A 27,675-nucleotide genomic window follows, 5' to 3' on the forward strand; every position below is an offset into this window, starting at 1 on the left:
AAAATCTTTTGTAGTACTTTTTTGTGACTAACATCCTCATGAAGTAGGTGTTGTCAGGAAATTTTAAAAAACAGACTTTGAAGACTGGAGACTAGATAAGGATTCCTTGAAAAACTGGACAGAGCCGGGCGCTGGTGGCTCACCCCTATAATCCTAGCTACTTAGAAGGCTGAGATCTGAGAATTGAGGTTCAAATTCAGTTTGGGCAGGAAAGTCTGTGAGACTCTTATCTCCAATTAAGTACCAGAACACCAGAAGTGGTGCTGTGGCTCAAAGTGGTAGAGTACTAGCCTTGAGTGAAAAAGCTCAGGGACAGCACCAAGGTCCGAAGTTCATGTCCCACAACCAACAACAAGAACAACAAAAAAAACTGGACAAAGGCAGTTGTGGCAGCCTGTAATGGAAGTTGAAAAAGAAGGTTGCCAAGTTTGAGGCTGCCAAAAAATAAAGAACAAGCCAGATGCCAATGGCTCACCTCTATAATCCTAGCTACTCAGGAGGCTGAGATCTGAGGATTGCAGTTTTCAAAGCCAGCCCAGGAAGGAAAGTCCATGAGACTTATTTCCAATTAACCACCAAGAAAGCTAGAAGTGGAGCTGTGGCTGAAGTGGTAGAGTACTAGCCTTGAACAAAACTGCTCTGAGAAAGCACTAAGCTCAAACCCTGTAAGTGGCACCAATAACCAGGCAGGAGGGTTGGGTTGCACAGTGACCCAAACAGCAACTTCTGAGATGACTTCCTGGTTCTATGATCACTCCCCTTTTAGCTCCATATTACAGTTGGACTTGGATAGATCATTTGCAAAACATTCCAGTAACGAAAGTACTTACTGTGAAAAACTATTTGAGCCAGGCGCCGATGGCTCATGCCTGTAATCCTAGCTACTCAGGAGGCTGAGATCTGAGGATTGCCGTTCAAAGCCAGCCCAGGCAAGAAACTCCAATAAACCACTCAGAAAACCGGAAGTGGCACTGTGGCTCAAGTGGTAGAGTGCTGGCCTTGAGCTGAAGAGCTGAGGAAGAGTACCCAGGCCCAGAGTTCAAGCCCCATGACTGACCAAAAAAACTAATTGAATTTGGGTAGAATAGGACATCCTCGTTTTATAATACTGTGTAATTGACCTGTAGTGATTGTAAGGGTGGTTATAGAAAAAGGAAAATATGAACTTGGCCTAAAATTTGTGACAGTTGCCATTGGGGACCTACAAGACAGTCCTAATATACCTATTCACAGAACCTTCCTTATCTGTGCCTGGCCTAGATATCTGCAGGGACATTGTGGTTTGGGACAGTGGTTCTTAACTATGATTTTACAGTAGCTATGGGGCTTTAACTCAGGTCCTAGCTGCTATCCTTGAGCCTCTTTGTGCTGAAGACTAGTGGCCACAATGCCACTTCCGGTTCTTGAGTGGTTAATTGGAGATATGGGGACTTTTATGCCTGGGGTGGCTTTGGACCACAATCCTCAGATCTCAGCCTCCTAAATAGCTAGGATTACAGGCGTGAGCCACCAGCATCCGACTACATTAGAAGCTTCAAAAAGTCCTAATACCTTGGTCCTTCCCCTACTCCAAGATTCTAGATTCACTTAGAGTATATTTTTGAAATAAGGATTTTTTTTTAAGTTCTAGATATTTGAAGTTACAGAGATCAGTTCTAGGTATGAACAATCATGGGTGAAAACCAGTGGTTTGGAGGTGATAAACTAGACTGGGGTGCAAAAAGTCCTGTTTTTAGATTGCCAGAGATATTTGGGTAAGTGTCAGTTTTTCTCAGCAGCTCTTTTCTAGCTATAACATCTCTGAATAAAGATGGCTATGATTTAGTTTGAACAGACGAATGGTGTAAATTGTATGTTTACCCTTGTATTCATTTTCTTTTCTCATCTCTGGTCCTGCTTTCTTTATTAGAATGGTCTAGGAGTATTGCATAACCTAGTATCTCTCTTAAAAGAAATAAAGGTGTAGTATTGTGGAGGGTAAAGAAATGTCACTCTATAGCCGAGCACCTGTGGCTCACACCTGTAATCCTAGCTACTCAGAAGGCTGAGATGAGGATCTCAGTTCAAAGCCAGCCCAGGCAGGAAAGTCTGTGAGACTCTTATCTCCATTTAACTACCAGAAAACCAGAAGTGACGCTGTGGCTCAAGTGGTAGAGCGCTTGCCTTGAGCTGAAGAGCTGAGCGACAGTGCCCAGGCCCAAAGTTCAAGCCCCACGACCGACCAAAAAAAAAAAAAAAAAGAATCACAAGGCTGAAAATGATTTATTGATAAATGATCTGATTAGTTACCATTCTTGCTGGATGATTTGTATTCAAGCATGCGCTAGAGGAAAGGATAATTTTTCCAAACTACCTAAAAGGTGGTAATTTTAAAACTTTAGTTGGTATGTTGTGGTTTGATCAGAAGGCTTGGAGATTTCATCCTGGGCAAAAAGTTTTCAAAACAGGTTAATTTTCTATTTAAGACTAGTAGGAAGGAATCAAGAAAACATACTTTCATCTTAGAGATTCCTTAGCTTCATGAGGGACTGCCTCTTTCTGGTTGGATAGTGATTATCTGCAGGTCGGAAGATCGTCCCAAATTTTCTGTAAAAGTGAAAAGGGGAAGCGGGGCATTAGTGACTCACGCCTGTAATCCAAACTACACTGGAGGCCGAGATCTGAGGACCGCAGTTTGAAGCAAGCTCAGGCATGAAAGTCTGCGACTCTGCTCCAATTAACCACCAAAAAGCCTGAGTAGAGCTGTGGCAAGTGGCAGAGTTCCAGCCTTGGGCAAAATTGCTCAGGGATAGCGCCCAAGCTCCAGGAAAAACACTTGTCTAGGTACATAATCACTCAGTAGACATTGCAACCAGAGGCTGTGCCTTGGGGGTTCCCTTTACCCATCCTGTGGCCTAGGGCAAGACCGCAATCTCAATGCTCAAAATCTAAGAGCCCACACTTGACTAACCGTTTGAGCTGTGCACAGTGAAGTTTGGAACACCGGCCTTCGGATCGGATCTAAGTTTGGATGCAGGCGTCTAGTTTTCATAAGCATACTAGGTTTCCCCTAGGATAGATTCCCATGTACTCTACGGAAGCCCTCCAGGCCCAGACTTCCAGGAGGAGGGCCTGCACAGGAGAAAGAAGACTGATGGCCACCGTCTCGAGGTTCGCCCTCCGATTTTCCTCTATATTGAGGACCAATGGCTGACGGGATGTCAGGGCAAGCCTTAGGGGATGATGTCGGTTTTTCTGCAGGCGGAAGTAGCGGGACGCCGTGGTTTCCGTCCGTAGTCCTCCGACACTTCCCTCCCGGAGAGAAGCCACCTTCACTAACTCCCGGAAGCCGGCGTAGACTTCAAAATCTGACCCACTGAAAAGCACCGCCCCACGTGCCTGCGTGGGTACGTGCGCGCGCGCGCGCGCGCCTGCCTGCGTGCGTGACTGCGCACAGGCTGCTGGGATGTCACCTCTTCCCTCCCGGTCTCCCAGTTTCCCGGCGTGCTTCGGGCCCGCCAAATGGGAGGGGGAGACGCAAGATGGCGGCAGCCGCGAACTCCGGCTCTAGCCTCCCGCTGTTCGACTGCCCGACCTGGTGAGTAGTGCGGCTGCCGGGCTCGGAATGGGCCGGCTGGACCTAACCTGGGCAGGAAGGGCGGCTCTCTTTTTGTGACTGAACGTACGGCTCAAAGACCCCGAAGTGACAGGGGAAAACTGTCCCCGTGCGGGGCCGGGCGCCGTGTGGAGGAACCGGAGCCTGGAGCGCGGGCCCAGAACTGCTCCCGATCCACGGGTTGGGGCCCCCAAGGAGCTCGTTTTAACAGTCCGGAGGGCGCCCAAGCGCTTGCCGGGGTGCCCCGGACCTTGGTCCTTAACTTAACCCCCAACTCCTGACTGCTGTGCAGCCGCCCCGGCCCCCCAGGGCCCGGCCCGCCTCGGAGCCCCGCGGCCCTCCCTCGTGTCGGGCTGCATCCCGTCCCGCGTGGGGAGCCGCCCCGCGTCCCCCTCCCCCTCCGGGACTGGGAGCTCCCTGAGGACAGGGATGGCGCCAACCTGACCCCCTTGTTCTCAGTGCCCAGCAGGAAGCTCGGCACAAAAGATGGCAGGAATTGTTGGAATGAAATCTTTTTCAGTCCTTGGAAAGTTCTTGGGAGTGGTGGGCCGATTTAAGTCTTTTGAGGAGGTAGAAGATGAATAAATGTGAGTTGCTTTGCAAGCGAGACACACCCGAGTTAGAGCTTTTACCCCTTGTAGCTCATTACTGTATATCGTTAACATGTTACTTGTTCTTCTTCACACACACACACCCCCATGTTGAACTCTGCAAGGGCACAGATATGTGCATGCATCTGTATCCGCAGCTCCTAGGCCTGAGGCGATTACATAGCGGGCATTCCGAAATGCATTTCAAATGTAATTCCTTTTTCTATTTCCCAGATAAAATTGGGCTTTTGTCCAGTTCACTGTCCTTTAAACTATTGCCATAAAAAGGTTTGAGCATCATTCATTATTGAGATGATGTTGCATCTTCAATTAGATAGATTAGATATATTTCTCATGTAGGAGCCCTGAGCAAAGGAAGCAAGTGAATGTGTGTGTGTGTGTGTATGTGTGGCTACTTTCTGGATTTCTTTGCACTTTTATAACCTCCATTTGCTTCAGCCTCCAACTTCTTTGTCCATTTGGTCTCTGACTTCATTGATTTTAAATTTGGGACAGCGTATTAAATACAACAGCGGGGCATGGTGGCTCACGCCTGTAATCCTAGCTACTCAAGAGGCTGAGATCTGAGGGTGGCAGTTCAAAGACAGCTGGGGCAGGAAAGGCCTTGAGATTCTTATCGCCAGTAAACCTCTCAGAAAACCCAAAGTGGCTCAAGTGGTAGAGTGCTAGCTTTGAGCTGAAGAGCTCAGGGACAGCTCCCAGGCCAAGAGTTCAAGCCCCATGACCCCTCCCCTCCCCCCCCCCCCCAAAAAATATATATATGAGACTCTTTGGGAACTATACATATATGTAATCTATCTATATATATCTCTCTCGTATATATATCTATATCTATCATATATATATATATATATGATAGATATATATATCAGATCTCAATGCCAGAGTAGCTAGGATTACAGGCCTGAGCCATGAGCACCCAGCTGAGACTAATCTTGATCAGCTCAAAACAGCTAACTCATTCTAACTTTCTATGATATTAAGGTAATAGCAGACTCCAGGTGATGGGCCTATCCCAACCATAGTACTTAGCATCTATGCTGTTTTACCTTTAAAGTGAATATCCAGTGTTAAAATATAGGTCTCTTTGGTGCTGCTCTAAATTCAGATATACCAAAATCTCTTTTTAGAGCAGTTGAATCCCTTGGGAAGTGTCAATGTGGAAAGGCACTATAATAGTGAAGTAGATGGATGTTTCTACTTGCACATGAACTAATTATAGGCTTATAGAAGAACAGCGATGCCCGGCGCCGGTGGCTCATGCCTGAATCCTAGCTACTCAGGAGGCTGAGATCTGAGGATCATGGTTCAAAGCTAGCTGTGCAGGAAAGTACATGAGACTTTTTTTTTTTTGTCGGTCGTGGGGCTTGAACTCTGGGCCTGGGCGCTGTCCCTCAGCTCTTCAGCTCAAGGCGAGCGCTCTACCACTTGAGCTACAGCGCCACTTCCGGTTTTCTGGTGGTTTATTGGAGATAGGAGTCTCACGGTCTTTGCTGCCCGGGCTGGCTTTGAACCGCGATCCTCAGATCTCAGCCTCCTGGGTAGCTAGGATTACAGGCGTGAGCCACCAGCGCCCGGCGTCCATGAGACTTTTAAAACTGGAAGTGGCACTATGTCTCAAGTGGTAGAGCGCTAGCCTTAAGCTGAAGAGCTGAGGGCCAGTGCTCAGGTCCAGAATTCAGGCCCCAAGACTGACAAAAAAAAAGAGCAGTGATGTTGAATGAAACAAAGATTGTAAATGATATTTATGAACTCATCCTGAAAATGCATTTTTAACTCTTTTACAGGGCAGGTAAGCCCCCACCTGGCTTACATCTGGATGTAGTCAAAGGAGATAAGCTAATTGAGGTATGGAAATAAATGTCTTCTCCCCCCCCCCCCCCCCCCCCCCCCCCCCATTCTGAAGATTTTTGCAGTGACTCACTTTTCCACCTCCTCTCCTGTGCTTTGTTTTCTGGCAATGCTACTTTTGTTCATCCTGAGTTTTCCTATTAAAAGCTCATGATGATATAACACATTTAAACAAAGCTCATATCCTACAGACACTGAGCTTTTTTTTTCCCTCTCACCTTCCAAATGAACAGTTTCAATAGGTCTTGGGCCTATGGGCCTTATTACAAACTGGAAGCACTCTAATTTGTGAATTCCTGTGAGTACATGGAATTGTGTGGAAAGAACAAGGAGGCAACAACTGAAAAAGAAAATGAAGATATAGATTGAATTAAACTTGAAAGTTGTTTTTATGAGATTCAGGTCTAGCTCCTCCAAAGAACTATGATAAAGTTAGCTACTTGGTCAAAAAGGATAAGGAAATGATAGTAAAATCATTCATTCAAAACAGTTAATGGGGAGCTGAGAAGTTAGCTCAGTGGTACAGTGCTTGCCTAACATGCATGAGGCCCTGGGTTCGATTCCTCAGCACCACATAAGCAGAAAAAGCCGTAAATGGCACTGTGGCTCAAGTGTTAGGGCCGAGTTCCATGTCCCACGACTGACCAAAAAAAAAAAAAAGGAGAACAGAATCACACACAAAAATTATGTAACTACAGTTGAGGTGAGTACTGTAAAATAAAAGTTTAGCAGAATTCCAGCCCAGCGTTTATGTCAGTTTTTAGAGTGTATACCATATAGAATTTCACGGCAACCTGAGTTTTGATAACTCTTAATTGTGTCAGGGTTTTTTTTGTTTTGTTTTGTTTGTTAATGTCTTCATTGTTAGTTTCCAAGAAATGGAGATTAAACCCACTGGTTATTCCACTGGAATTAAGTTCAAATCCCCATTATTGAGGACAGTTGTTTTTGTTTGATGTATATAGTAAAATCATTGCAATTCTATGATTACTAGCTTGAAAAGCTAGTGAATTTGTGTGTGTGTGTGTGTGTGTTGTGTTGTCTTGTGTTGCTGGAGACTGAACCTGGAGCTTAATATACACTAGGTAAGAACTATACTACTGAGTTATATGCTAAACCTTAGTGATATCCAAAGGATATATATTACTGTCATACTTAGGATGTTGTAATAAGCAGTGTTACAAAGTATGAAGGCAAACATGAGTTGAAATGAGTTCTGCTCCTAATTAAGCATGTATCCAGCCTGTCATTCAGAGCTCCTTTGTCATGGGTGATTAGATTTACTGTTACTCAGGTTTGAACTCAGCTTCACCCTTGCTCAATTTACTCACTCTACTTGCATTATATTACTTGAACCATACCTCCAGGTTGGCTTTTTGCTGGTTAATTTGGAGCTGGAGTCTTAAGGAATTTCTACATAAGGTGGTTTCATACTGAAAGCCTGTGGCTTTCTGCTTCCTTAGTAGCTAGGATTACAGGTATCAACCACTGACACCCAATTCTTTTAACATTCAAAAATATCAAGATTGTTCAAGGAAATAATTTAACTATAAGTATCTGTAAAGCCAGTATTACTATAGATGCTTCCACAATTAAGATTTTTGTTGCCATGTTGAACAGCATAAACCTTGAAAACATTTAGAAATCCATTTTGTTTCTAGAATTTAGTAAATGTTTAGTTTGCAACAGGAAGAAAGAAACAAGCAGCAGACCTAATTTTAGGGGTTTTTTGGTTTTTGGGTCCAGTTGTGGGACCTGAACTCTGGGCCTGGGCGCTGACCCTCAGCTCTTCAGCTCAAGGTTAGCACTCTACCACTTGAGCCACAGTGCCACTTCTGGCTTTTTTTTTTCCTGCTCATGTGGTGCTGAGGAATCGAACCCAGGGCCGTATGCATGCAAGGCAAGCGCTCTACCACTGAGCCACCTTCCCAGCCCCAAAATGAAGACATTCTTTTTTTTTTTTTTTGTCAGTCATGGGGCTTGAACTCTGGGCCTGGGTGCTGTCCCTGAGCACTTCAGCTCAAGGCTAGCACTCTACCTCTTGAGCCACAGCGCCACTTAGCAGACCTAATTTTAATAATAACATCACATTCCTCTGTGAAATAATTTATTTTCAAAACTCACTTATTTAGAACCACTCTGTGTATGGGTGCACGTGCATACGTATGTACATGTGCCAGTACTGGAGCTTGAATTCAAGGCCTCATGCTCTCACTTAACCTTTTTCATTTGCTAATAACATTTTCTGTCAGTACTTTTATTTATTTATTTTTGTCGGTCATGGGGCTTGAACTCTGGGCTTGGGCACTATCCCTGCGCTCTTCAGCTCAAGGTGAGAGCTCTACTGCTTGAGCCACAGTGCCACTTCTGGTTTTCTAGTGGTTTATTGGAGATATGAGTCTTACGGACTTTCCTTGCCCAGGCTGGCTTTGAACCGTGATCCTCAGATCTCAGCCTCTTGAGTAGCTAGTATTACAGGTATGAGCCACTGGTACCTGGCATGTCAGTACTTTTAGATGTGTTGAGTTGCCACAGAATTGTCATGTTATAATCCTTAGTTATTCTATACTGTTCTTGACCGGAATAAACCTGAGATGTGTGTATGTGTTCATTTATGTATTTATTCTGCAGTGCTGAGGATCAAACCCAGTGCCTCATGCACTAGGCAAGTGCTCTACTACTGAGATGCATCCCTAGCTCAGAGGTGTTTATTTGTTTATTTTTTTATTTTTTAAGGATTTAAACTTCATCAGCACTTGATACTCACCGAGCTATCTATATCCTAGCCTTGTGTCCAAGGCCTGTGATATGTGGTGATAGCTGGGTAGAAGAAGTGCAATATTAAAACAAGCCATGAGTCTGTTAAGCCCAGAGTATAAAGACACACTCTGAGTTATAACTCATAGGCACAACTTAAGTAGACACAGCTACTCCCTTAAGAAGTTATGGCTTTAATGACTATAGAGAGATCAATGTGTTACTTCATTCACTGATTTACGCTTTTTTGTGTGGGGGGGGGGGGGGGGGGGTCCGGTCGTGGGGCCTGAACTCTGAGCCTGGGCACTGTCCCTCAGCTCTTCAGCTCAAGGCTAGCGCTCTACCACTTGAGCCACAGAGCCACTTCTGGCTTTTTTCTTTTTGCTTATGTGGTGCTGAGGAAATCGAACCCAGGGCCTCCTGTATGCAAGGCAAGCACTCTACCACTGAGCACCTTCCCAGCCCCATGATTTACACATTTTTTAGTTCTGACTTCTATTTTCCATTAAAATTCCATACTTAATATTTCTGCAGTTGAGGTGCCTTTAATAGTGAATATGTACCTTTAACTTGGGAGTCCTTTTCTTCTTACCAAAAACAAATTCTTCAATCACTGATATGTATTTGGAAACCTAGAGCCATAGAATTCTGGTTCTCATTACTTAAGAACACAAGAACTGGTGGTCTGTCTTATGCCTGTGACCCACTGTGAGAACTGATGTAAGCACATTTAAGTTTGTTGAGAGCAGAATTGTACATGTAAATATAAATGAAAAATGCAGTAAAATTCAACAAGAGAATAAGGTGTTACCATTCCAGTGCTCTCCTTTAATTGTAAAACAATGTCTTTTTTGTTGTTGTTTGTTTTGTTGGAAGGTAGGAGACAGGATCTTACTAGTTTCCCAGGCTCTCTGTGTGTGTATGTGTGCGTGTGCGTGTGCGTGTGTGTGTGTGTGTGTGTGTGTTAGCTTTTTCTGCTTAAGGCTGGTATTCTACCACTTGAGATACACCTCTGTTTGTAGCTTTTTGATGGTTAATTGGAGATAAGAGACTACTAAATTTGTCTGCTGGCTGGCTTCAAATTGTGATCCTCACATCTCAGCCTCTTAAGTAGTTGGACAAAGGAGTTGCCATTTAATAAAAGTTTATGAATATAGTGCAGCTTGATCAGCGTCACCCCTTCATAATATTGTATTTTTAACCGAAGTCTTTAAGGTTAGATCAGAGCATACAGAGGGTGACTGTATGATTCTGCTATCAGGCTGTTGTTTAATCTTAACGCTCTGGAGTAGTATATGTGCCTGGAACAAGCTCGGCCACGTGGCCGATGGACACTGCTGCACAGGTCTTCCCACGTAACCTACATACATAGGCTACCTTGAATAAATTGAACCTTAAAGCGAGGCTTGGAAGAAACTAGAGAAGTAGTTTTTAAGTATACTGTGTGGAAAATAAACTCTGTGACTTGTTGGGCAGGGACAGGAAAGGAAAACTTGGGGAGAGCAAAGGAAAGGGTAACATTGTTCAAAAATAAAAATTACCTGAATTATGAAATGGTAACTCCTCTGTATAATACCTTAAAAATAACAATAAAATTTTATATATATTTTTTTGGGAGGGGGTCTGGTCGTGGGGCCTGAACTCTGGGCCTGGGCGCTGTCCCTCAGCTCTTCAGCTCAAGGCTAGCCCTCTACCACTTGAGCCACAGCGCCACTTCTAGCTTTTTTCTTATGTGGTGCTGAGGAATCGAACCCAGGGCCTCGAGCATGCAAGGCAAGTGCTCTACCACTGAGCCACCTTCCCAGCCCCTAAAATTTTATATTTAAAAAAATTTATTTATTTTTTTTTTTTTGTCGGTTGTGGGGCCTGAACTCTGGGCCTGGGCACTGTCCCTCAGCTCTTCAGCTCAAGGTTAGTGCTCTACCACTTAAGTCACAACACCCCTCCCTGCTTTTTCTGCTTATATGGTGCTGAAGAATCGAACCTAGGGCCTCACACATACAAGGCAAAAACACTCTACCACTGAGCCACCTTCCCAGCCCCTACAATTAAATTTTTTTAAAAACAAAGGGGAAAAAAATTAAGGATATGACCCACAGTACTCCTTAAAAAATTCATTGCCTTAACATACATCTCCTGCTCAGCCTCGTGAGTAAATATGTGTCACCACACCTAGTTTCTCAAGGATTTTAGGTGGTGTAGAATGTGAAATGTGAACTAGAGATCTTCCCCTCTAAGGAAAAAGGCAGCATATTCAAATGAGGATTATTATTATTTTTTTGAGGGGGAGTCCAGTCATGGGGCCTGAACTCTGGGCCTGTGCGCTGTCCCTTAGCTCTTCAGCTCAAGGCTAGCGCTCTACCACTTGAGCCACAGCGCCACTTCCGGCTTTTTTCTTTTTTGCTTATGTGGTGCTGAGGAGTCGAACCCAGGGCCTCAGGCATGCAAGGCAAGCGTTCTACCACTGAGCCACCTTCCCAGCCCAATCAAATGAGGATTATTAAGTGGCCAAACTAGAGAACTGGTAACTGAAATCATTGTGGAGCTCTTCACTTTGAATTTTTCCAGACTTATAGTACATCGTTTCAAGTATTAGCAGTTCAAGTCAGTAATCTCTCTAACCTATTTTATTTTATTTTATGCCAGTTCTGGGGTTTGAACTCAGGGCTTGGCACTGTCCCTGAGCTTTTTTGCTAGCAATTACTTCTTGAGCTACAGCTCCATTTCCAGCTTTTATGTAGTTGGAAACAAGCGTCTCACAGACTTACCTGCCTTGGCTGGCTTTGAACTACAGTCCTCAGATTTCAGCTTCCTGAGTAGTTAGCATTACAGGTGTGAGCCACTGTAGCCTAGCTTATCTCTCTAACCTCTTTAACAGTGGAAATAATACTTGCTTCACAAAATCATTTTGAGGAATTAGATGAGGTTGTGTTTAAAATACCTAGCATTAACAGTTCTTCCATAATAGTCCCCCTCATTCTCTTTCCCTAAACTTGGAAAATCTGGAGGAGCTAGGGCAATAGCTAGACTCACATTCAAGACATTGATGGCATTGTAATAGCAGAGTTGATCCATGTTCACATTGATGGCATTGTAATAGCAGAGTTGATCCATGTTCACATTGATGGCATTGTAATAGCAGAGTTGATCCATGTTCAGTCAGTAGGTGAACTAATGGACTGAAATGCTTTTTCTCTTTGCCCAAAGAGAAAATACTAGATACTGACTTTAGGAATTAATATGCAACAAATGAAAAGATTGCTTAGGAGCATGATACAGAGAAGACTATGGGACCATTGTTCAGTACAAAAAAAATAACCCAAAACAACAACAAAACCTGAACTGATTTATTTTATTTATTTTTTTTTTTGTCGGTCGTGGGCCTTGAACTCTGGGCCTGGGCGCTGTCTCTCAGCTCTTCAGCTCAAGGCGAGCGCTCTACCACTTGAGCTACAGCGCCACTTCCAGTTTTCTGGTGGTTTATTGGAGATAAGAGTCTCACAGTCTCTCCTGCCCGGGCTGGCTTTGAACCGAGATCCTCAGATCTCAGCCTCCTGAGTAGCTAGGATTACAGGCGTGAGCCACCAGCGCCCAGCTTATTTATTTTTGATCAGTCTTAGGCCTTGAACTCTAGGCCTAGGTGCTATCTCTGAGCTCTTCAGCTCAAGGCCCTTGCTCTTTCACTTGAGTTACAGTGCTACTTCCACTTTTCTGGTGGTTAATTGGAGATAAGAGGCTTATGGATTTTCCTGCTGAGGCTGGCTTTGAACCCCAATCCTCAGATCTCAGCCTCCTTAGTAACTAGGATTATAGGCATGAGCCACTGGTGCCTGGCTTGATTTTTAATACCTTAGAATTAATTAAAAACAAAAACAGCTAGGATTCTTTTGTTTTTCTCCTGGGCAAGAAATTTATCTACTTAAGATTATGTACTTAGGGTGGGAATGTGTCTCAGTGGTAGAGTGCTTGCTTGCCTAGCATGCTAAAGCCCTGGATCAATTCCTCAGTGCCACATAAACAGAAAAAGACAGAAGTGGCGCTGTGACTCAAGTGATAGAGTGCTAGCCTTGAGCAAAAAGCAGCTCAGGGACAGTGCCTAGACCCTGAGTTCAAGTCCCAGCACTGACATACACACATACCAAAGGATTACATACTTATTTGATTGAAAGTATTTGGTAATTCTGTTGCAGTAAGATCTTAAATAATATTTAATTTAATATTTATTTAGAAACTGATTATTGATGAGAAGAAATATTACTTATTTGGGAGAAACCCTGATTTGTGTGACTTTACCATTGACCACCAGTCTTGCTCCCGAGTCCACGCTGCTCTGGTCTACCACAAGCATCTGAAGAGAGTTTTCCTGATAGATCTCAACAGTAGTAAGTATTTCCCTCCTGTTTCACATGCTCGTTTTTCCTGTGAGCAGTGTGAAAATGCCCTTAGAGTTCTTAGTTTGAGAAACATGTTCTGTTGCTCATCCAAGGAAAAGTTTGTTATTTTGTTTAAATCAGCTTTTCTGGGCTGGGAAGTTGGCTCAGTGGTAGAATGCTTGCCTTGCATCATGAGGCTCTGGTTCGATTCCTCAGCACCACATAAGCAGAAAATAGCCGGAAGTGACACTGGCTCAAGTGGTAGAGCGCTAGCCTTGAGCTGAAGAGCTGAGAGACAGCGCCCAGGCCCAGAGTTCAGCCCCCACAACCGACCAAAAAAAAAAAATCAGCTTTTCTCTATTTCTGTGATGTCTTGTCTTCCTTTTATAGGTGATGACAGACTATGTTAATGACAGAACAACATTTTGAGGAACACTCTTTTGCATGAGGTACATAGGTATAGGGAACAAAAATATTACCCAGGAACTAGAAAGTATTATCCAACGTAGATAAGACCATAAAAGATTGAGGCCCACTTGAAGAAGAGACCATGACTAGTTTCCCTAATGTAGTATAACAGCAGTGCTGAAAACGTCAGCGATACTTACTTTATCCTAGCATCATTTTGATTTAACTGGGAATTGTATCCATTTTAGTTTCATGAAGTTTGTCTGTTTTGCCCATTTATAAGTTCAGAATGTAAAAAGTTCTGGTTCTTGGGCCTATTATGACTTCCGCTGGTCTCCACCCCACTGCCTACACACACAGACATGCTTACCTCCACAGTCTATTTATATCAGAGATCTGGTGAGCCTGGTCTTCAAGTACTTATCTGGTCTTTTCTTTCCATTTTATAACGTGCAAAATGAAAAAATATTCAGAATCTCTGGTAGGATTTTGGTTTGTTTTGTCATTGACGTTGTGCCTGTATTGGTCAATTGCCTTTCTTGACCTGGGAAAGCAAGCATGGCTGCCACAAGGCTGGCAATTTCTGTGGTGCTCAAAGTTGGAGCTGGAAGAGGGTAGAGTATGGTCATGCCCATTTCTTGTCTTGGGGTCCATGGCTTCTGCTGGATTGGAGCCACTCATTTAGACACGAAATGTGAGCAAGCCTATTTGATTGCAGAGAAAAGGCAATGGTGTTTTTGTGGGGAGGGAGTAAGAAGTCTGAAGATGTATAAGATATACACTAAAGAGCTGGGTGCCTGTAGCTCCCACCTGTAAACTGAGCTACTTAGGAGGCTGAAATCCATGGATCATGGTTTGAAGCCAGCTTGGACATAAAAGTCCCAGTAAGACTATCTCTAATTGCCGAAAACTGGACCAATGTATGGCTGAAGTGGTAGAGTACCAGCTATGAGCAGAAAAAAAAGAAATCTAAAGAGAGTTGAGCTTCAGTACCATTTTCATTTTAAAAGCTTGTTTTCTGCTGGGTGTGGTTGCACATATCAGTTTTTAATCCCAGGATTTGGGAAGTGGAGGCAAGACAATTGCACATTTGAAGCCATCCTGAGTTACATACCCAGTTCAAGGCCAGCTTGAACTGCATAGTGCCATAGTTTCAAAAACAAGGGGCTGGGGCTGTAGCTCAAGGGTAGCTCTCTTGCCTAGCATGCACACCGTGGCTCTGGCTTCAGTCCTCAGTACTGTCACACACACACACGCACGCAAATTTGTTTTCCAACCACAATCTTGAGTGAAATTTTTTATGACTTAAAAACTAACAAAAAAGCAGAAGTGATTCTGGGAAGAGCTAACAATGTGAGAGGCAAAGATGATCTATCCCTTCCAAAACTCAAACTATTTTTTTTTCTTTTTTCTCTTACATTTCTGATTTGATTTGATTTTTCCCAGCACATGGCACTTTCTTGGGTCATATTCGGCTGGAACCTCACAAACCTCAGCAAATCCCCATCGATTCTACGGTCTCATTTGGCGCATCCACAAGAGCGTACACGCTGCGGGAGAAGCCTCAGACATTGCCATCGGCTGTGAAAGGAGATGAGAAGATGGGTGGAGAGGATGATGAACTCAAGGGCTTACTGGGGCTTCCAGAAGAGGAAACAGAACTTGATGTAATTCCATGTCTATCTCATTGTTTTGTCTTTGGGATCATGGATCTGTCCATAGTTAACTATCTTATGTAGCTTGAAGTCCAGTGACTTAGCAGCAGGAGCTTCTCTTTTTTTATTTTTTTGGGTCTGGTTGTGGGGCCTGAACTCTGAGTCTGGGCGCTGTCCCTCAGCTCTTCAACTCAAGGCTAGCGCTCTACCACTTGAGCCACAGCACCACTTCTGACTTTTTTTGCTTATGTGGTGCTGAGGAATTGAACCCAGGGCCTCAGGCAAGCAAGGCAAGCGCTCTACCACTGAGCCACCTTCCCAGCCCCAGGAGCTTCTCTTAAGCCCATTAATAAGCCCGTGGCAATGTGATGTTTCCAACTGTACCTGAGTCTCTCTGCCACTGGGGACCCTCCCAAGTGTCCTGGGCTCCTTCATGGCTATTAGAAGCCAAAACTTGGGCTTACATTTTTATGTCTTTGTGACAGCTTCAGAGTTATGTTGTCCAGTGTAGTAACCACTAAGCAAATTTTAAGGATTCAGTAGTAGTCACATAGCTAGTGGATACCATGTTGAAAATACAACTCTGTGTCTACAGGTTCTATATTGAATATTTTCAGTGAGGGAGAAAGTTATGTATGTACAGAACAGGCTTTTTTTTTATCATTACTCTCAGCAATATAGGTTTTTTTTTACAGCATTTACATTGTATTAGTATTAATCTGAAAATGATCTAAACTATAGGAAGATGTACCAAGTTTATATGTATTTTATTTGAAGGACTGAAAACATTTGTAGGTTTTGATATCTAATAGAAATCTTGAAATCAATCCACATTCAATACCCTGGGACCATTATATTTCTATCACCATAGAAAGTTCTTTTAAACAGTACTGGCTCACCAAAACTAATACTTTCATTCACTTATCAAACTGTTTTGATACTGTCCAAATAGCCCAAGTGTCTGATATAGAAAAGACTGCTTTTGGCTCTGGAATCCCTGAAAGTCTGTTGTTGTTTATGTGGAGCTTGAACTCAAAGCCTGGATGCTGTCTCTGAGCTGTTTTTCTCAAGGCTAGTGTTTTACCACTTTGAGCCATAGTACCCCTTCCAGATTTTGAGTGGTAATTTATTTATTTATTTTTGCTGGTCCTGGAGCTTGAACTCAGAGTCTAGATACTGTCCTTCTCTTTGTGCTCAAGGCTAGCACTCTACTACTTGAACTACAGCACCCCTTCTGGCTTTTCCTGTATATGTGGTACTGAGGAATTGAACCCAGGGCTTCAAGCATGCTATACAAGCACTCTACTGCTAAGCCATATTCCCAGCCCTTAAAAAATATTTTTATTTTGGTTCTGGGGACTGAACTCATGGCCCTATGCTTTCCAAACACTCTGCCACTGACATAGGCTCAGCCTAAATTTTCCATTTCTGGAGGCTGACCCCAGCGGTTTGTGATGTGGCTATTCTTCCTATGCCTGTCACTGTACTGATGTGATTTTGTTCAGACATACCAAATGCAAGTGAGTACATAACCTCCATTTTCTATTCCTGTACACCAAGGCAACTTAACTGCCAAGCTCAAAAGGAACTTTACAATTTAGAAGTCATTTTGTTCTGAAGAAGCAGCCATCATTCTTGCTTTTTTTCCTCCTCCAGGCCACTTCCATGCTTTTTTTTTGTCTTTTAGTTCAGTGTGTTAGGTTCTTTCTGGGTCTTCATTCTGAAACTTCATTCTCAAACTGCATTGCAGGTTGGAAGAAGTCCAATGGATTGGAAGACATAGGCAGCAGTGCTAAGGCCGGGTTAATTATCAAGATACATGGATGGGTGCTTATGAATAGAACTGGGGCAGGCACAGAAAGTACAGTGACAAAATATTAATGCCAAAAATTAAGTGCACTGGCAGTAGTATCCTTAAGAAAAGGAGAAAGCCCCTAAGAGAGAAGTAGTGAGTTGTCCTTTTTTTTTGGTCTAATCCTGGGGCTTGAGCTCAGGGCCTGGGCACTGTCCCTGAGCCTCTTTGTAACCAAGGCTAGTGCTCAACCACTTGAGCCATAGTACCACTTCTGGCCTTTTCTGAGTAGTTTATTGGAGGTAAGAGTCTCACAAACTGTTTCTGCCCAGGCTGGCTTCACACCATGATCCTCAGATCTCAGCCTCGTGAGTAGCTAAGATTACAGATGTGAGCCACCAGTACCTGGCTGTCCTTTTTCATCTCTCAATTGTTACACAATTCTGTTTATTTAATTTAAATGCTTGCTCTTCTTCACAGTCATTTTCTTTAATCCTCATCATGTAGCCTTCACTAAAAATCAACAAAAAATTCAAGGGTATTTGCACAAATGACCTGTACACTTCCTTCTGACTAGCACTCCTCATGAGTTGATGAGGATGATCTCATTTTTTTTAAATGAGACTTGTTAGTATTGCATATTGCATATTGGACATTACCGATCTTTTTTAAAAGCAGAGGGAGTCTTGTTTGCTTTTGGAGATCAGAGTAAGCCACAAATGCTTTTATACCCTTAATTTAGTGATATTTTCTCCATGAAATTCCCTGTATACTAACTATTTTGTTTTTCCTGGCCTAGAACCTGACAGAGTTCAATACTGCCCACAACAAGCGGATTTCAACCCTCACCATTGAGGAGGGAAATCTGGACATTCAGAGACCAAAGAGGAAGAGGAAGAACTCAAGAGTGACGTTCAGTGAGGATGATGAAATCATCAACCCAGGTGAGGTCTCATTTTTTTCTGGTGAAAAAGAGCCAGCCAGGTGCTGGTACCTCATATCTGTAATCCTAGCTATGCAGAGGCTGAGTTCTGAGGATTATAGTTAAAACCAGCCTGGGCAAGAAAGTCTGTGAGATTCTTTTTTTTTTTTTTTTTTTGTGAGGAGCTGAGGGTGGGGTGGGTCTGGTCGTGGGCCTGAACTCTGGGCCTGGGTGCTGTCCCTCAGCTCTTCACCTCAAGGCTAGCGCTCTACCACTTGAGCCACAGTGCCACTTCCGGCTTTTGTTTTTTCTCTGCTTATGTGGTGCTGAGGAATCGAACCCAGGGCCTCATGCATGCAAGGCAAGTGCTCTACCACTGAGCCACCTTCCCAGCCCCATCTGCGAGATTCTTATCTCCAGCTAACCACCAAAAAGCTGGAAATGGAGCTAAATGGTAGCGTGCTTAGCCTTGAAAATGCTCAGGGACAGCCCCTAAGCCCTGAGTTCAAGCCCCAGGTCCAACACAAATGAAAAAAAGGAAGAGGAAAGAAAACACAGACTGTAAGTCATTCAGGATGTTTCTCTGCAAATCTTAGGATAAAAGATGCTTTGTGGGGGCTGGGAAGGTGGCTCAGTGGTATAGTGCTTGCCCTGGGTTTGATTCCTCAGCACCACATAAGCAGAGAAGCCAGAAGTAGCACTGTGGCTCACCCTTGAGTTGAAGAGCTGAGGGACAGCGCCCAGACCCAGCGTTGAGGCCCCATGACTGACAAAAAAAAAGATGCTTTGTTTAGATAAGAGCTCAGTTCAAGCATTACCCAATTACAGTGAGAAAGAAAGGGATTAAGGAAGGCCAAGTCACACTGATGCTTCATACCTGTAATGCTAGGAACTCAGGAGGCTGAAATCTGAGGATTACAGATTAAAGCCAGCCCAGACAGACAAATTAATGTGATTCTTTTTTTTTTTTGGGGGGGGGGGGGTGGTCTGGTCCTAGGGCCTGAACTCTGAGCCTGGGCGCTGTCCCTCAGCTCTTCAGCTCAAGGCTAGTGCTCTACACTTGAGCCACAGCGTCACTCTGGCTTTTTTCGTTTTGCTTATGTGGTGCTGAGGAACCGAACCCAGGGCCTCATGAATGCAAGGCAAGTGCTCTACCACTGAGCCACCTTCCCAGCCCAAATTAATGTGATTCTTATCTACGGTTAATAAGCAAAAAGCCAGAAGTAGAGGTGTGGCTCAAACGGTAGCACATCAGCTTTGAGTGAAAAAGCCAAGCACAAACTTGAGGACTGGGTTCATGTTCCATACTGATGCATGCACGCGCGTACACACACACACACACACACACACACACAAAAGCAGTATATAGAGCAAGGCTCCTTCTCTTCTGCTAGCCAGTATGTTTGTATCCTAATGGAGGTTGGTGGTTGGTTGGTGGGTTGGTTGTGTTTTAGTGGTCTGGAATTTTGAACTCAAGCCTACAAGCTTGCTGAGCAGACATTTTGGTGCTTGAGCCACACCTCCAGCCCATCATTATTATCTTTATGGGGTTCTGAGTACAATTAGTAGTTCTGCCACCATTTACCAAACTTACCTCTGTAAGGAAGTCACTTACATGTAGTACACATGGTAGTGTAGGATGTGAGTGTTGATTTATAGGGAGGGCCACTAAGTTTGCTAGTTTTCCCATCACTCAGTATTCTGTTAATGGACCTATGTTAATCTCAATGGCTCTGGTAGGGCTTAAACTCTGGGCCTGGGCACTGTCCCTGAGCTCTTCAGCTCAAGACTAGCACTCTACCACTTGAGCCACAGCGCCACTTCCGGTTTATTGGAGTGTTTTTTTTGTTTTTGTTTTTGTTTTTTGCCAGTTCTGGGGCTTGAACTCTGCCTGGGCACTGTCTCTCAGCTCTTTAGCTCAAGGCTAGCACTCTACCACTTGAGCCACAGCACCTCTTCTGACTTTTTATGTATATGTGGTGCTGAGGAATTGAACCTAGGGCCTCATGCGTGTGAGGCAAGCACTCTACCACTGAGATGTCTTCCCAGCCCAGTACTGGAATTTGTATAAAATAACCTTGTTTGAAAATCAATTTCAATACATGGAAATGAGCAATACAGCTGAACAAGTTTCTTTTATTCCCCAAATGCTGTAAGAATAACTTCTAAGTCCTGTATTTAAGTTCCAGATATAAATGATTTAAATGGCCAGTTGCTGGTGGTTCACACCTGTAATCCTAGCTACTCAGGAGGCTGAGATCTGAGGATCGAGGTTCAAAGCCAGCCCGAGCAGGAAAGACAGACTCCTATCTCCATAAACCACTAGAAAACTGGAAGTGGTGCTGTAGCTCAAGTGGTAGAGTGCTTTCCTTGAGCTGAAGAGCTGAGGGATGGTGCCCAAGCCCAGAGTTCAAGCCCCAAGACCGACCAAAAAAAAAAGGCCAGGCACCAGTGGCTCACGCCTGTAATCCTAGCCACTCAGGAGGCTGAGGATCATGGTTCAAAGCTAGCTTTTATCTCCAATAAACCACTAGAAAACCGGAAGTAGCGCTGTGGCTCAAGCAGTAGAGCGCTTGCCTTGAGCTGAAGAGTTCAGGGACAGCGCCCAAGTCCAGAGTTCAAGCCCATGACCAACCCAAAACAAACAAACAAACAAATAAATAAATGATTTGAATGGAGATTTTTCCACTGACAACCATGAGGGAAAAAAAATGTCTAGGGATTTTAGTTTATTGGAAACACTGTCTTAAGTAAGATGTAAGACTAATCAAGAGCAATTCAGTTCAGGATAGGAAATGGTGCTGTGAATCAAAGTAGTAGGGTGTTATCCTTGAGCAAAAGAGCTCAGGTACAGTACTCAAGCCCTGAGTTGAAGCCCCATGACAATACACACACACACACACACACACACACACACACACACACACACACACACACACACACACACACACACACACACACACACACACACACACACACACACACACACACACACACACACACACACTTTAGCCACACATTGGTGGCTTATACCTGTAATCCTAGCTACTCAGGAAATTTGATGAGACTCTTATCTTCAATAAACTACTCAAAAAAGCTGGAAATAGCACTGTGGCCCAAGTGGTAGAGTGCTTGCCTTGAGCAAAAGATGCTCAGGGACAGCTCCCAGGCACTGAATTCAAGCTCTAGAACCAGCAAAAAAGATTGTACTAATAGAAGACTGGCTGAGAATGTGGCTCAGTGGTAAAGTGCTTGCCCAGCATGCATGAGGCCCTGGGTTTGATTCCATAATACTACATAATCAAAAAGCTGGAAGTGGCACTGTGGCTCAAGTGGTAGAGCGCAGCCTTGAGCACAGAGAGGCTCAGGGACAGCGCCCAGGCCCTGGTTTCAAGCCTTAGGAGCAGCTAATAAAGAAGACTTGCAGTGATGGTAACCCCATTGGTTGATGTTTGGACAGGAATTCCCCCAGATGTCTTGTGTAGTTCAGTGTAGGGAGGGAGAGGGAGGCTCAAAGCTGTGGAATGTACCCTGGATGCTAGCGATATTGGAGAAGCATACATGAAGGGAGAAAGGGAACCCAGCTATTGTGGTCAGGATTGGAATGGCCACAACCAGAGCCAAAGGTTACCTAGTTTTGGCTCAACATTAACAAAGAAAAAGAAGTAATTACCTTAGATTTACTAAAAGAGAAGATTCCTCTGAAAGCCATAGGCCTATTCTAATGGCTACAACTTCTTTTTTTTTTTTTGGACTTGGGGCTGGAACTCTGGGCCTGGGCCTGGGCGCTGTCCCTGAGCTCTTCAGCTCAAGGTAAGCGCTCTACTACTTGAGCCACAGCACCACTTCCAGTTTTTCTTGTGGTTTATTGGAGATAAAAGTCTCACGGATTTTCCTGCCCAGGCTGGCTTTGAACTGTGATCCTCAGGTCTCAGCCTCCTGAGTAGCTAGGATTATAGGCGTGAGCCAACAGCCCCCTGCTAGCATTTTGTATTTTTGACAAGCTTTTGTTTTTATTCATGAACAATCAGTAATGTGGGCCCTACAAAGTCTCCTTCAGGAGTTAGGGTCTGATCTGCTGTGTTTTTTCTCATTGAAAATCAGTGCCTTGGAGCTGGGAATGTGGCTCAGGGGTAGAGTGCTTGCCTTGCATGCACTGGGTTCGATTCCTCAGCACCACATAAGCAGAAAAAGCTGGAAGTGGGGCCGAGGCTCAAGTGGTAGAGCGCTGGTCTACAGCTGAAGAGCTGGGGGACAGCGCCCAGGACCAGAGTTCAGGCCCCACAACCGACCAAAAGAAAAAGAAAGTCAGTACCTCGGGCTGGGAAGGTGGCTCAGTGGTAGAGTGCTTGCCTTGTATGCATGAGGCCCTGGGTTCAATTCCTCAGCACCACATAAGTGGAAGTGGTACTATGGCTCAAATGGTAGAGCGCTAGCCTTGAGCTGAAGAGCTGAGGGACAGTGCCCAGGCCCAGAGTTCAGGCCCCCGACGGGCAAAAGAAAGAAAGAAAGAAAATCAGTACCTCAACTGCACATAGTGGCTCATACCTATAATCCCAGCTGTTCAGAAAGTAGAGATTGGAAGGGTTGTAGCTTGAGGCCAGCCCAGGCAAAAAGTTAGCAAAACCCCATTTTAGCCAATAGCGTGGTGATACAGGCCTACCATCCTAGCTACGTAGGAATCCTAAATAGAACAGTGCCCTGTTCACAGTAAACACTTCCAGTGTTCTGTCTCTCTCTCTCTCCCTTTCTCCCTGTCCCCCTCTCCTTCCCTCTCTCTCTCTCCCTCCTCCCCTTCCTCCCCCCTTCCTCTCCCTGTCCCTCTCTCTCTCTCTCCCTCCTCCCCCTCTCTCCCTGCTTTTTCACTCAAGGCTAGCATGCTACTACTTGAGCCACAGCTCTCCTACCAGCTTTTTGGTGGTTAATTGGAGATAAGAGTCTAATGAGTCAGGCACTGGTGGCTCACACCTGTAATCCTAGGTACTCAGGAGGCTGAGATCTGAGGATCATGGGAATATCTTGCCAGCCAGGGCAAAAAAGGCCAATTAACCACCAAAAGCTGAAAGTGGAGCTTCTAGTGACTCAAAGTGGTAGTGCACTAGCCATGAGCACTGATGCTAAGGGAGAGCACACAGGCCCTGAGTTTACGCCCTAGGACCTAGGTGTGCGCTCATGCACACATGTGAATATACACACACACACATACACACACACACAGTATCATAAACTTTCCTGCCTATGCTGGATTTGAACTGAAATCCTCAGATCTTGATCTCCTGCATACCTAAGACTACAGCGTAAGCCACTAATGTCTGGCTTTGTGTTTTTCTCTTTAAAGAAGTTGTTGCAGGCTGGGTGCCGCTGACTCACGCCTGTACTCCTAGCTACTCAGGAGGCTGAGATCTGAGGATCACGGTTCAAAGCCCGGGCAGGAAAGTCCGTGAAACTCTTACCTCCAATAAACCACCAGAAAACCGGAAGTGGTGCTGTAGCTCAAGCGGTAGAGCGCTCACCTTGAGCTGGAGAGCTGAGGGACAGCGCTCAGGCCCAGAGTTCAAGCCCTACAACCAACAACAAAAAAAAAAAAGTTGTAATTGTTTTGTAGTGGGCCACTACCTTTCTCCCTCCCATTAGAGAGCCAACCCAACCTAAACCCTCATCTCTTTCTGCAGAGGATGTGGATCCCTCAGTTGGTCGCTTCAGGAATATGGTGCAAACGGCAGTGGTCCCAGTAAAGGTAAGAAACACATTTTAACAGTATTTGACCTAATCTGGAGTGGTAGACTGTGTAGCAAGGCCATGGTTTGCTCCAGCACTGCACATAAAAGAAAGAAAACCCTGTGCTGTAAGATAAATATTAAAAGAGTGTTGAGCTCTGAAACATTCTGTGTTCTCTACCACTTTTCATTTTGTGGAAACACTCTTACCCTCCTCTATGTGTAGAGAATACTAGAATATCATAGAAGAGTTGCAGGTGAGGGCTGGGAAGCTGGCTCAGTGGCAGAGCACTTGCCTTGCATGCATGAGGCCCTGGGTTCGATTCCTCAGCACCACATAAGCAAAAAGAAAAAAGCCAGAGGTGGTGCTGTAGCTCAAGTGGTAGAGTGCTAACCTTGAGCTGAAGAGCTGAGGGACAGCGCCCAGGCCCAGAGTTCAGGCCCCACAACCGGACCCAAAAAAAAAAAAAGAGTTGTAGGTGAAAAACTTAAATAAAAAATACAGTACAATTTTTCCCCTCTTAAAATTTTTAGCTCTTAGTTGATTTAATCAGCAGGTGTGGAACTCATGTACTTCAATCTAAATTGACAATATATGTCATAGTCTTGTTCATCTGCATCTAATAGTAAAGGAGTCTGGAGCCAGGAGGCTCTTTCATTAGCTTTGATGCAGTGTAAGAAAGTAAAAGAAAGCTGGGTGCTGGTGGCTCACACCTATAATCCTATCTACTCAGGAAGCTGAGATCTGAGGATCAGGGTTCAAAGTCAGCCCAGGCAGGAAAGTCTGTGAGATTATCTCCAATTAACCACCAGAAAACCAGAAGTGGCATTGTAGCTCAAAGTGGTAGAACTCTACCCTTGAGCAAAACAGCTCAGGGACAGTGCCCAGGCACTGAGTTCAAGCCCCATGACTGACCCCTAAAAAAAAAATGGCTTAGTGGTAGAGTGCTTGCCTAGCATGCATGAAGCTCTGGGTTCAATTCCTCAGTACCACACAAACGGAAAAAGCTGGAAGTGGCTCCATGGCTCAGTGGTAGAGTGCTAGCCTTGAGCAAAAGAAGCTCAGGGACAGTGCCCAGGCCCTGAGTTCAAATAATATAATAAAAGTAAAAGGACAGTGGTGGCTCACGTCTGTACCCTAGCTACTCATGATCTGAGTGTCATGGTTTGAAGACAGCCCAGGCAGGAAAGTCCATGAGACTCCTATCTCCAATAAACCACTAGAAAACCTGAAGTGGCGCTGTAGCTCAAGTGGTAGAGCACTCGCCTTGATCTAAAAAGCTGAGGGACAGCACCCAAGCCCAGAGTTCAAGCCCTATGACCAAAAAAAAAAAAGTAGAGTTGAGTAACCAACAAGAAATTGCCATTTTTTTCTGTAACACCCTCCCCCAAGAAAATAAATTATTACGCCCATTTCCTACCAGTGCATTTTAGCCCCAATGTATGAGAGGAAGGTATATGACCTTAGGCTAAAGTCTAGTCGTTTAAATTAGATAGATTAAACATTTCTCATTTGGTGTCAGATGGTGAAAACTTTGCTGTGAAGTGCTAGTTGAGAGCCATTGTGTTAGAGATGACTATTGTAAGGTTTTTTTTTTTTTTTTGGGTCCGGTTGTGGGGCCTGAACTCTGGGCCCGGGTGCTGTCCCTCAGCTCTTCAGCTCAAGGCTAGCGCTCTACCACTTGAGCCACAGCGCCACTTCCGGCTTTTATTCTTTTTGCTTATGTGGTGCCGAGGAATCGAACCCAGGGCCTCATGCATGCAAGGCAAGCGCTCTGCCACTGAGCCACCTTCCCAGCCCCTATTGTAAGGTCTTTTAAACCCTAAGATTTCAGGATGTGTACTGGGTTCTCGAAAACAGAAAAGCCCAGAAGGCCATTTTCCTAGCTCTGGAGTTGAAAACCAAACTTCTGTAATGCTTCACCTCCTGATTCCCCTCTCTTGTCTCCCCTCTCATGGAAAACTACAGAAGAAGCGGGTGGAGGGCCATGGCTCCCTGGGCCTGGAGGAGTCAGGCAGCAGACGCATGCAGAACTTTGCCTTCAGCGGAGGACTATACGGGGGCTTGCCCCCCACGCACAGCGAAGCAGGCTCCCAGCCACACGGCATCCATGGAACGGCGCTCATCGGTGGCTTGCCTATGCCGTACCCGAACCTTGCCCCTGATGTGGACTTGACTCCCGTTGTGCCGTCAGCAGTGAACATGAACCCCACACCAAACCCTGCTGTCTATAATCCTGAAGCTGTAAACGAACCCAAGAAGAAGAAATATGCAAAAGAGGCGTGGCCGGGCAAGAAGCCCACCCCTTCCTTACTGATTTGATATTTTTGGTCATGGAGAAGTGGGGGATTGATTGGGTGGGAATGGGGTGGAAGGGTGACAGAACTAATGAACTAGGGAGGAAAATTTCCACGTGTGCAGTATCGTCTTTGAGAATGTCTCCTGGGGTCCTAAACCATGTAATACTGAGCCCGCAGGTGGGGCTGGACTAGCCCACAAACACCTGTCTTGAGAACGCTTTAGTGTAGACAGAGGATTCGTGGGTACTTTTAAGTAGACTGCCCTGGCTCTTCCTACCCCTCCTCTCCTTCTCCCTAGGGTGATTCACATGCCTTCAGATGGAATCCAGACCTGGGGAGGTCACGTGGCCTCGAAAGTCCCAGGTAGCAAAGGAGTTGTCATGGATTTCAGGTTGATCAGTTAAGCTAAGGTTTAAACTCGAACGTGTTTTCTTGGGTTGATGGTTTTGAGGTCCAATAGTTAGGCTTTTCTCTTTTGTCCTTTCTGTTGGAGTAAGAACATTTTGATTTCCCTTCGTCTGTTATCAGTGCCCTGGCACAGGTTTAGGCTTTTTAACCTACAGTATTGTTTGACCTTTACCTGTTTTTCTTGTCCAACCTGAAGCACTCCACTTGCCTAATTTTTTTTTTAAATTTAATTCCAGAGTACTGTCCTCTACTCTAAGGCGTTATTTTGCTTTTTGAGTGTGGTATGGAGGCAGTTTTAAAGGCTGTGACGGGTTGGGGCAGATCAAATTTAAAAAGAGAAGATTTCACTTTGTAAGGAACTGGTTTCTCTTAAGAGGACGTTTTAGCTGTTGGTGGAGGCTCCTCCCCCGGGTGGCAAGCTCTGCTCGTTCAGAGCTTCAGGAACAGCACTGGCTAACACAAGAGACCAAGGGAGGAGCTTTGTACAGAGATTTGTACATTTGTGTAATAGGCCTTTTCACGCTTTCTGTGTAGCTTTTTACCTGTAACCTTTATTACATTGTAAATTAAACGTAACTTTTGTCATTTGGGTGCAGTGTTGAGTCCCTCGCCACCATCACTGCCATCCATCGGGAACGTTTGTCAGAAGCATGGCCTTGGGAGGTAGTGCTCTGTCCCCATCTTACTACCACAAATAAAGATGGCCCCTGAGAAATGTGGAGATGAATTCAAGACTGTAACCCACAGGCTGAGGCCTCAAATAGCAATGGCGTGCATGGTTCTCGCTGCCCTTCCGCAGGAGGTGGAGCAGGGCCTTGTCAGGGGAGACCAAACCTTATAGCATCGCTGCTGGAATGAGCATGCATTGCCATTCTGCATGCACTGGTGCTATGGCTCCTGGCACAGGAGCAAAAGGAGTGAAAGCTGCTCAACTTGCAGGAATTTGTGCCAGAGCGCGGTGGGCGTGGACGGATCCCATGTACTAGAATCTCATCCCAGTGAGCGCGCTGTGTGGAAACCAGCATGGGGTCACACCTCTAATCACAGCACTCCAACAAAACCCCTTGAGTTAGGGACTGGGAAGGTGGCTCAGTGGTAGAGTGCTTGCCTTGCATGCATGAGGCCCTGGGTTCGATTCCTCAGCACCACATAAAAGCTGGAAGTGGGTGCTGTGGCTCAAGTAGTAGAGCACTAGCCTTGAGCTGAAGAGCTCAGAACAGTGCCCAGGCCCAGAGTTCAAGCTCCACGACCAGCAAAAAAAAAAACAAAAAACCCTTGAGTTGAG

The 27,675-nt window shown here is 44.9% G+C and overlaps 1 protein-coding gene, 1 long non-coding RNA gene and 1 other non-coding gene across 3 annotated transcripts; 2 read left to right on the plus strand and 1 right to left on the minus strand.

Annotated features, from left to right (window-relative positions):
- Positions 1-2,243: 2,243 nt before the first annotated feature.
- Positions 2,244-3,331, minus strand: LOC122115303. The gene is made up of 2 exons (XR_006148741.1): positions 2,951-3,331; positions 2,244-2,586 (listed from the first exon to the last, which is right to left on the minus strand). It is a non-coding gene; the product is annotated as an uncharacterized LOC122115303 (long non-coding RNA).
- A 135-nt stretch (positions 3,332-3,466) lies between these two features.
- On the plus strand, positions 3,467-26,975 carry Ppp1r8 (protein phosphatase 1 regulatory subunit 8). Its single transcript, XM_042688718.1, has 7 exons — positions 3,467-3,577; positions 5,994-6,054; positions 13,043-13,196; positions 15,042-15,262; positions 17,842-17,986; positions 23,637-23,701; positions 25,651-26,975. Exons 1-7 carry the CDS (start codon positions 3,522-3,524, stop codon positions 26,002-26,004), a joined length of 1,056 nt encoding a protein of 351 aa, XP_042544652.1. The 5' UTR covers positions 3,467-3,521; the 3' UTR covers positions 26,005-26,975.
- LOC122115353 lies at positions 8,808-8,971 on the plus strand. The gene has a single exon (XR_006148754.1).
- Positions 26,976-27,675: the final 700 nt, after the last annotated feature.

This window comes from Dipodomys spectabilis, unplaced genomic scaffold (assembly GCF_019054845.1).
Source record: "Dipodomys spectabilis isolate Male_0828 unplaced genomic scaffold, ASM1905484v1 ptg000118l, whole genome shotgun sequence".
NCBI lineage: Eukaryota > Metazoa > Chordata > Mammalia > Rodentia > Heteromyidae > Dipodomys > Dipodomys spectabilis.